Raw genomic sequence first — 11,167 nt, forward strand, 5'->3', positions numbered from 1 at the left:
GGGCAGGCAGGGATCGAACTCATGTGGAAGTGGCTTAAGCTTCTTAGTGCAGTGCTTTAACCCGCTGCGCCACCAGGGAGGGCCCAGCTGCACCTTTTTAAAACATCTTTTTAATAACCTGGGCTTTGGTATTTTGTGGAAGTGTGCTTTGCTGGTTCCTTTTAAATTATGTTAAGTGAAGAAAAGAAGATAGATAGATAGATAGATAGACAGACAGACAGATAGATAATTGTACTTATGCACACAAAACAAGGTCTGGAAATTAACTTGCAGAAATAGAACATGGGATTATAGGTCCTATTTTCCCTTTTGCATTTGTTATGGATATATGTGTATGTGTGTCTTTTATATGATGAGATTGAGGAGAAATTCCTTATTTTTACTTAAGCCCTTCAACACATTTTAAATATTGAATTTCCCATGATCTAGTCTTCACCCACTTTCCACCTCACTCACAGAGTCTCCCAACATGACACACTTGTAATATGTCTAATAAACATTTTCTAAAGATGTGCATAAACAGTGACTTTCCAAACCTCTCAACTGAACATTTTTGTTCAGAGAAACTTAATGATAACCTTTAGAATTCTACATACTGGAAAGCTACTATTAACTATTAATAAATAGGAGAACTTAAAAATGATACTTCGTTAACTTAGACTAAATCTGACACCATGACATTCTATTCTGGAATAAACCTTGACTCAATTTCCAGCCATATTCAAAACGCTGGGGTAGCTCGTCGCACTGGGGAGATGCTGGCAGCCCTGAGTACCGGGTTCTCTAGTGTGGTATGGCCCTTGCTCCAAACAGTGCCGACAGCCCTGGAACCTTGTGAGCCAAGAAAAAACAAACCAATAGACCCTACTAGACGAAAAGTCTGTTCTTCCTAGTGCAGCCCCTCCCCCCACACTTCCAAGTAACTCCCCTACCAGTGCTGGGAGGTGCCAGAACACAGTGGGAAAGCAAGGCACGTGAGGTGCCTGCCTTCATGAGGCTGCCTGACATGGTCAGAGAGGTTTTGTTTTTTCCTAACAGAGATGCCCACATTATGCTGTCTTTACTCATCTACGCATTCTGGTTTCACAATTAGAAGAATCCTCTCATTTATGACAGATACTAAAGGTTTGTTGTAATTATTCAATCTTGATTTTCACATACTTTAAAAATAAAAATAGATGGATAGCTACTAAGATAGCTATAACTGAAACTTTTAATCCTTATTATTTCTGGCTATGAAAGACAAAGATGAACTGATGACCACTTCACTTTAAAGTATGGATTTAACATTAAAAAAGAACAACAGGCCCTCCCTGGTGGTGCAGTGGGTTAAAGCACAGCACTAAGAAGCTAAAGCCACTTCCGCATGAGTTCGATCCCCACTCAGGAGGTGATCCACATGGTGCAGCAGACCTCTCCTGACCTGCCCCCTGCTCCCCTCAGCAGTGTACTTCCTCCATCTGCCTGTTCTGTTCCCCCCTCTGTCTCTGGTGAAGCCTCTCACTGCCCTGGCACCTCTGGCCTGTACCCCAGTTCGGTATATAAATATATAAATCTTAAAAAAAGAAGAACAACAACAAATCCTCATATGGCGTTTCCCATTCTAGAGGAGGCATTACAAGGGGACTCTTGTATTTCAGAAAGATTTACAAGTCACAATGTTGACCAGACATCAATGTGACATTAGACAGAGCTTCTCTTTCAGCTTCAAAAGATGAAAAACTGGCTGTTGCTGCTGACAAGAAACCATCTACTCGCTACTACCCAGCCCCTAGTCTTGGTATCTGCAGAAAATCTGGGCACTCGCTCTATATGGTGGGAGAAGACACTCAATAAATCAAAAAGGCATGACTTCCTCTCTTTTCAAAAATAAACACTTTAAGATGAACAAACTGATAGGGATCTATGAATTAATGTCATGACAAGAAGATTTATTTTAATCACTCATATAATGTTGTCATTTCAAGGACAGCTGTTATCACATTCATATATCACTATCAAAAAGTTTCCATGTTTTCCTATGGAAAATTTTATCTGCTTCCACTTATAACAGGGCTGGAGGGAGATAATGAGAAGTTAAGAGGGAGGGGGAGTGACATCCAAAGAGTTGAATATGAAGATAGTGTCAATGTTGAAAGAATATATCATAACACTTCTGAATATCTAAGCTGGAAGGAAATGAGGAATGGAGAGGGATTCAATTAATAGCCCACAGGGGATATTATAATCTACTTAGTTTAATTAACTTCAACTTTAATGAGATTTTTTTTTCAAAGTAATATGAACAGTGCACCAAGCTTGGCCTATTGCCAAACACAATCTCTCTCCTTCTTCAAACTAATTAAATGAGAAAGGATATAGGAAAGTCACAGAAACAAAAGCATGTAATGGCCAAACTGTACTAGCAATAGAAAGTGTGGTGCCCACATCCTCAGGTTTTAGAGATTTCAAAGGTTATTGCAACTTCTGCCCTCCCCTTGCAGCCTTGTCTATCGTGAGAGGGGCTGTCAAAGCCCAGCTCTAGGCTTCTTACCAAGTTAGGTACCTGACCCTTTTGGAAGTGGCTAAGTAGGTTTCAAATGGCAGCTTATTTTTATTATAATTGTTCTTAGCACCCTGAGTATTTGAAGAAAGACACATGTAAGAACCTCAGAGGGACTCAGAAAACAAGGCAAAACTACCTGGTTGAAAGGACTGCTCAAAGAATACACTTTCAGTTAAGTGTTCCGTTATTCTTTTCTCCTCTTCTTCTTTTTGCTGTTCTTTCGCAGATGGGTGAAGGGTAGCCACAACCTCTTTCCTTCCCAAAGCTTTCCGCTGACTTTGCTCAGAAACTTGGAGACGGAATTTGTCTATCACACCATAGTGACAGGCTCGTACATCTCTGTGCCGAATCACGCTGAAACATCAAGAAACACCCTATTGAGGTGGAGGTCTATCTGGCAAACAGAATTCATCAAGAGACTTCATACAGGAAAACAGTATTAGCTGACTATAAGCAAATACTCAAATACAGATGTTTACTAATATTGCTAACAAAATAAAAACAACCCTTACAGTATATCCCCAGAAGGCATGAGAACTCCAAGATATGTGTTGAAAACACTCTAAAACACAGAATAAATTTCTTACATAAAAGAATGGTGGGTAAAGAAATGACATTTTGTTCCTGCAGCAAGATTTACTAACTAGGATATATGAATTGTTCCTTCCCCCAGGAAGTCTCACAAGCTTCTGTTGCCACTTCTTTATTGCTCAAGTAACACACTTCACCGAAGATCTAAAGTCCAAATCCACACATGTGTGTAAAAATAAGCAACTGAATAAAAAACAGTGTGACCAATGCAGTGACAGGCTAACAGTACACTTTTGTCTTTCTCTGAAGAGTACAAAGCACTGTCTTTTTTGTTATCTGCCATTCCATTTTACACTGTTCTTAGTAGAAAACACAAAACAATTAGGTGAAACGTAACTCATTTGTTTGGCAAGAGGCTACATGTCTTTGGACTAGTCTTGGCTTAATGCGTACTAAATGAAAAATCAAAAGAAGCACATCCTCAAAGATCCCTCATTTTATGTTATGACTTTTGAGATGATGGATCGTATCAAAACAAAATACTTCTGGTTCTCATTGTCCTGGAAGATTGAAACAAATACAGTTTACTTTGTGGCTTTAGTTAAGGCTGCCCAATAGATCCATATGGTCACCACTAGTTCGAAAATGAAAATTAAATATTAACAGCTTGAACAAACAATCACTTATCTGCCACTCTAAGACGAAATTATCTGGAAGAGCTCAGATAACCTTTTACAGATGAGTAGTTACACACTCGCTTCCTGTTTGTATAGATTAACTTCCAGGCTCAGTAGCTGAATCATTTTAGATAAACTCATATTACTGCTGTTCACAAATGTCACTGTAATGCAGGATGTTCCAAAGAAAGCTAAGTTCCCTACAGCAGCTAGAGAAATGCAAAGGAGTAAGTTCAAACTTCACCTTCACAAATATCCTTGCTATGACTAAAAAACAAAGCAATGAAGAAATGTTCATGGAAATAGTTAACACATGTTAGTTACCAGTGTAATGAAATAATATTGGATCTGTTAGACCTGTTTAGAATCTCTCAGAAATGTCACAGAAAGAATTTTGAAAAAATTTTGAGCAAAAATTCCAACTATAATAAATGCCTATGTGAAAACAGCTTCAAGAAAAGATCTGGTTCAAGTTAAACACAAAAATATTAACACACTGAAAACATGTTACCAGGAAGTGGTTTTGACTTACATATCCACACAACACTGAGGCTTTACTGCACCTGCAGCATCAACGACAACATACTTATTTGGAGTAGTACACAAAACTGAAAGAAAAAGTCACAATGGCCATTAGTGTCTTTTTACAAAAATTAATTTCTACAAGTAAAATACTTAGTAGGGACTAGTTAAAATCCATGGAAAGATCTAGGAGACTCACCTTTGAACTTTAAGGCAAATTCATAAGGATTATACAGAGTCAACACTTGCTTATGTGTTGACTGGTCATCGGCATAAAATTTGAGCTCCGTGGGAAATACAAAAACAGGAAGATTTCCTTCCACTAACTCTGGCTGTCTTTTTTGTTGATGCATTGGCACTGAATCCCCCTTGCTGTGGCTTCTGTTTGTACAGTCTCAAGTCTACTTTGGACTTTTCTTAAAGTCAGTTAAAAGCTCCAAAGCATTTTGGCAATCTAGAAAGAGAAGAGAAAAAGAAAATTGATACCTGTTTTGATAAGCTCTCATCCCTCCACAAAAGCATATGTCCCCCCAAAACATTTCAACACGCCTTTTTTTTTTTTAGGTTTACTTACATAGCTTTTACCAAATGATGCAAAGAAATGTACACATGCTCCTTTTGCTCCTTTCACATTCAAGACTCCAACCCATAATAAGTTACATAAATCCTTGAATAAGGGAATAAAGAAGGCTTTTTCCATATCAAATTAATCATTCCCTTTCAAGAGGTGAAACCAAGGGACATCACTCTCTGGAAACTCATTTTCTAGTTCTGTTTGCTTAAATAAGTAAATCCTTAAAAAAAAAAAGGACTATAAAGAAGAAAACAAAGTAAGTTGCTATGATATATGAGAGAAAAACAAGAATGCCTTTTACACTCTTTCAACAGTGAGTTTCAAGAGTTAGTGCCTTCTGGCAACATGGAAGGGAGAGTCCTTTTAATCTTTTTTCTACTAAAACTCAAGGAAATTGTCTTGCAAAGCAGTTGAATGTCCAAACTGACCAAGCGGTCCTTGGCATTTTCTATGAAAATTCAAAGGCAGTGAGTAGCCTTTGGCATCTGAGTGGCACGCTGCCTCTCCTCCTGCTTCAAGTACACAGGCTTTGTGACAATTCTTGTTTTCCAACTTGAAAGACCTTTCTGGATTCCTTCTGGGGTTCTTGAATATGATCCAGATAAATTGTAGCTGGCAGAAGTCTGACTATCTGATAAGTGTGATATTTCTGTGTTTAATTTTAATCAACACCACTCTAATCTAATTTAATCAACACCACTCTTATTTAGCTAGCACCCTAAGTGTGGCTTTTAAAAATAAAATGCAAAAGCTAAACCATACCATCAGAGAAAATGTCTGATTTTCACTCCTGTACATTGCACCTTTAAAATAGGCCATAAACCGCTGTGATGCTTTGCATTCAAGTTCTCATACATTCAAAGAGAAAATGTAACAAATGATTAAATTGCTTGGTTTTACCAGCTATAGGACTTAGTTGCTTTGCTTCTGCTTAAGACCTTTCCAACTTTTATCAAATAGGATACTGTATAGTCATATATGCAAATTTATTTTCTTTCAGCTGAATGCTTATTATAGGCCTGGAATAATGTCAGGAGCTACACAAACTACAAAGATGTATAATGCACAGGCCCTGCCCTCAGCAAACTCAAGTGTAATGGGTAGGACAAAATATTTAAGCTACCTCTATTGTAATGCATGATGCTAATATAGGGAGTGCAATGGAATTAGAAGACTACACAAAACTTCTACCTGGGAAATAAGCCAGGAGATGACATCTGAGGTGGTCCTTAAAGAAGCAGAAATGCTTCTGTGTTTGCGTGGCGGGAGGGGAGGTTCAGAACTAGGGAAATAGCATAAGCAAAGGCTTAAAAACATGGAGGTAAGATGAAAGTTGGAGAAGTAGCAATCCACAGGCTAGCCCTAACATCATTCTACTTCGTATCTTAAGCGGAAACTTGGGGAAGATTCCCTCTTGCCCTCACTGGTGGTTGTTGTTATTGTTTTTGTTTTTTTGGCCCACCTTATAAGCTGACATGAGAGATTAGCAAGAGAGAAGACAAATTTTAATTACATGCACAGAGACCCACAGACTATGAACACATTATTTCCCTTCTCCAGCAAGATTACATAATTGCTTTTAAAGGGGCTATCATTTTGGAAGAAAAAGGCATATCAAAAGAAATTGAAATGTTAAAAAGGAGAATTTGGCAGATTATCTACATATGCATCGAAAACACACCTTGTAAATGCTAGTCAGGGGTGATAAGTCTGTCTCTCACCTCTAGGACTTCTACAGAGAACATTTACTTCCTATTTTTAGGGAGGTAGATAATTAAGCAAAACATCATTCTTGGATCCTGTCTCTCAACTTTTTTCAGTTCAAAATAACCCGCATGCCACTGGCGTGAGTGCAGCAGCCTGTCCTTGGTCCCAAAGACTGAACACAGACTTTCTATTTGTTGTAAGCATGTAGCTCCTACGATTCGGGTTTGTTTGCTTCTCTCCCTGTGCTCAAAGGGCCTATTATAATACTTTTCAACATTTGTGCAATTTGTAACAGTTTACAAACTTTTCATTAATTATATATTGAGTGCATTAATATTAAAAAAAAAAGTTCTCAGCATTCACTGTAGGCCAGAAATGTTCTAAGCATTTGTTATGGTTGTCATGTTATTACATTAGGGAGAGAACAGATGAAAAAAATGTCAACTGGCTTCCTGCCACTGAGATCAGCATTCTTTCCTCTACACCAAACTGTCCTTTTCAATAAAATAAAATTAAGATTATCCTGAAAAAATCTGATCAAATAATTCTAACTCTGAATTTTTATTTGCTCTAAATTTCTTCTGTTAAGAGCCATCCACATATCTGTTCGGACAATGCTCTCAGAAGTTTGGTATGCTTTTTTTTTTAATAGAAAATAAGCTTTATGCTTACTTTCTTAGAAAAATTAGCTATTAGGAAGTGAATATCCAAACTGCTATCACTAAACAATAGTCACCATCTCATTCTAAAACTCTGTGAGGATGAAGTTTAGCTTCTGACCAAAGATGGCATCCCTGATTTGTGGAAGATTGACTGGGCAATAAATGTTAGTAAAACTGGGTATCCGGGCCCTCCCTGGTGGCGCAGCGGGTTAAAGCACAGCACTGAGAAGCTAAAGCCACTTCCGCATGAGTTCGATCCCCTCCTGCCCCGGAGGTGACCACATGGCGTGGCAGACCTCTCCTGACCCGCCCGCTGCTCCCCTCAGCAGTGTACTTCGTAGATGTGACTGTTCTGCTCCCCACTCTGTCTCTGGTGAATCCTTTCACCCCCTTGCATCTCTGGCCTGTACCCCAGTTCTGTACCATAAATAAATAAAATCTTTAAAAAAAAACAAAAACAAAAACTGGGTATCCATCTAGAGGAAAAAAAGCCAAATTTATCTTTTACACCATATAAAAGAGTAAATCCCAAATGGTTCAAAACTTTAAATGCAAAAAAAAAAGAAAGAAAGAAAAAGAAACCATAAAAAGCACTAGAAACCATGGGAATTTTTTTAGACTCTTAGGATTTCTAACAATCAGTTTCCCAAAATTAGTGATAAGTTCAACTATATGAAGATTTTTTAGTTCTGCATGGCAAAAAGCACAACTTCATAAGCCAAAAGACCGTTTTCAACTCCTATCACAGATATGTTCAGTTTCCCTACTATATTATAGAGGACTCTACAAATCATTATGAAAAAGACAACTCAACATGAAAATGAGTAAATGCTATAATTATTTATAGGAAAGGACATATGAAGTGTTCTTAGGCTTACAGAAGGTTGTGTAATCTCACAAGAGAGATACAAACTCAAAAGAGATACAAACTAAAGCTATACTGAAATACATTTTTCCACCTGTTAGATTAGCCAAAAGCAAAATGTTTACAAACACATGGTGGGCACACAATCACTCATGTTCTTACATGAACTGGCACATCCACTGAGTCTGCCCAAAGTAAACACACAGCCCTTCTGCTCTGAAAATTCTATTTCTAGGAATTCATCTGGCATAACTATTCCCCTCTTGTGAAATCATGTAAGAGAAAGGTTTCCTTTGCAGCACTAACAAGTAAATGAAGTAATTTCCATGCAGCACATGGACTAGAGTGTGGCATGGATAAGAGCTGGTGGATGTTGTCAATAGCAAAAGACTGGAAAACAGCCTGTCTATTAGTATGATATAGCCATTCACTGGGGTACCAGATATCTATCTAGAAGGGGATGTTCCACATGCAGTAAGAGTGAGGGCTGAGCTTCGTGCAAGGTGCAACGGATGAAGAGTGAAATGCCCCATTGGGCATTCTACCCCATTGGGGTAGAAAAGGCGATTTCGGACTATGTAAACCCATTTTCTTGGAGGTAAGTAAAATATCTTTGGAAGGAGAGGCAGGGCAGGCCCTGACCAGACACCTTGAACTCTGAGCCCTGTGAATGCCTACGCAAAAGTTAAAAAAAAAAAAGTCATATTACACAACTGTACTAAGCCTCATTTGAAAAAGGTGTCAGTTTTGAAACACAGGAAGGAATTTATAAACAATATGTGAAAAATCTGTTAATTGCATTTTCCAATTTAAGGTCCTTTAATAACACTAAAAACCTGAAACTGTGTTAAATAGAATGATTTCAATGACTTAAAATAATTTTACGTGCAACATGAGAAAAACAAGGGTTTAGTTAACCTGACTTGCAAACCTAGGAAATACAAAAGTTTTTGTTAGAAAGGAATGAAATGGTATTTAAATATGGCAGTGAAGTCAAAACTACATAGAACAAGTACTAAGCTCTGGATTCTAACTTTAAGAAGTTGGCTGACACAGGTCAGAGCAGAAATTTCACTAGATTTGACTAATGGTTTAGTATCTTTTTCTTTTCATTTGCAGCATTTCTGTATGAGTTGCATATGTTTCCTATTCCCATGAATCCTGAATAGGCTATCTACCACCTGGTCACCCTGAAAGAAGTGTTTAATCATTCTTGAGCAGTTTATTATTTCTTTTCATATCCCTGTGCCCATTTAGCACTTATCCTGGCTAAGATGTAAGTTGCCTCCTAAACTCCAACCAATAGGAATTAGGGAAGAATTAGACCAAGTGACCAGAGCAAGTTAGAGACTCTGTCAATAAACATAATGAAGTGTAATGCCTGCCTTTAATTGATGGTTTTCCAGAGACTAATGCTTTCTTTGTTGAAGTGCATATCACAATACAATAAAGTGTAAAAATTCAGGGGAGAAATTATATATACTAAACCGGCAAAACCTTAGTGCACATCAGTTTACGAGGTTGCTTTCCAAAAGTCAAGTACAAAGTCAAAGGATCTTAGCACCCAACCCTTCTGATTTTACAGATGAGCAAAGCTGGCCCAGGTTGGTGAAGGTTTATCTGGTCTCTAGGTATATACTTCCCTAGAGAATAATTTCCTCTGCCTCATTTCAAAATGACTGCCTTCCTGATGTTCTTTGTTCTCATCTCGAAAATTTCCCTGCTCTCCAGATGAGTTTTCAAAGGATGACCAAAAATTCAAGGCTTGATGCATCTATGTCCTCAGTTTTATATTGAAAAATCAACAGACAATTTCACTTACTTCACTTAAGCTGCCCACATATCTTTTCCTGATTATGAAAGAGTAGCCATAGCCTTTCAGCCTAAAGAGCCTGTCAGCAACTCTTCATTAGGGCATTAATAACTACCGTTTATTTTATTCTTTCCCTCTGGACTCAATCTTCAAAAGCCTAGTTGGAAGCACACACAACCCCCCACCCCCCACCCCCGCAGCTTTCTCTATTACTCTGATCCACATGGATGTCACTGACTTTTATTATATTACTTTGGATTGTATATTTTGCCACTTGTTTTGTGTGGATTGATTATGACTCTCAGTCTTCAGGATAGTGCAATGCTGTTTTTTTCTAACGGTGTGTGGTGTTCAGTATTTTTAAAATCCTTCATAGACCCAAGTTCAGTGTTAGACACTGAGCAGAGACTGTGATTACCAGTTAATCTGCAGTTGTCTGCTGATAACTGTCTTGTCCCTCGAGGAACATTCCCCCTTCCCCACAGCTGAACACTTTGTCCACAACAGACAAGCAAAAGATCCCCATCAGAGGAACAGTAAATCTTAACTGGCTGCTGGCCATGGATTGGAGTAAGAGGACAGCGGACAGTGGAGAAAGGCAGTCCTTTGGCTAACTCTTCCTCCCCTCCCCCACTTCCTTCTCCTCCCCTCCCCCATTTCCCTCTCATCCTTCCTGGCTCCTCAATGCCCAGCTGGGCCAGTAGTGTTTAGAAACCCAAGACTCCAGTGTACCCTAACCAAAAATACCCTGAATTTACAGGGAGACAGTATAGCTGGGAGCTGGTGTACAGGAAACTGTGTTTTTCCTGTACCGAAAGCACAGGGGAAATGGAATTTGAAAGAAAACCTTATGTGTGTACACCACCTTGTGACCAGTTTGCAAACTACTCTCCCACAACAATAACAAAAAAAAAAACCAAAAAAACCATAAACAAAGTTCCTCCCCTAAGCTTTCCTGTGGCAGTCCAGGGAGACCAGTATCCCAAATTATGATGATTTTCTGCCTTTCTCATTTTGGGCTGACCAAAGGAAAGACAAGATTCTGAGATGAAGAGGGGAAATTTCAGTATCTTTTACCATCACAGATTCAAAAGTTGGGGACTGTTAAAAAGCGCAGAACCCACTTTAAAAATATATTGTCGGGCCCTCCCTGGTGGCGCAGCGGGTTAGAGCACTGCACTGAGAATCTAAGGCCACTTCCGCATGAGTTCGATTCCCGCCTGCCCCGAAGGTGACCACATGGCGTGGCAGACCTCTCCTGACCCGCCCGC

General features: G+C 38.8%; 1 protein-coding gene across 1 annotated transcript in view; it reads right to left on the reverse strand.

Moving 5' to 3' along the window:
- The window catches only part of MOSPD1 (motile sperm domain containing 1), a 24,994-nt gene that overhangs the window by 8,805 nt on the left and 5,022 nt on the right, over positions 1-11,167 (reverse strand). Inside the window, exons 2-4 of the mRNA XM_004685830.2 lie at positions 4,475-4,729; positions 4,286-4,361; positions 2,682-2,899 (exon numbers count right to left, since the gene is read on the reverse strand). Coding sequence (XP_004685887.1) covers positions 2,682-2,899; positions 4,286-4,361; positions 4,475-4,628 — 448 coding nt within the window. The 5' untranslated portion in view covers positions 4,629-4,729. The remainder of the gene's footprint in view (positions 1-2,681; positions 2,900-4,285; positions 4,362-4,474; positions 4,730-11,167) is intronic.

The sequence above is a fragment of the Condylura cristata genome, unplaced genomic scaffold (assembly GCF_000260355.1).
Source record: "Condylura cristata isolate star-nosed mole 26May11 unplaced genomic scaffold, ConCri1.0 scaffold00019, whole genome shotgun sequence".
Lineage (NCBI taxonomy): Eukaryota > Metazoa > Chordata > Mammalia > Eulipotyphla > Talpidae > Condylura > Condylura cristata.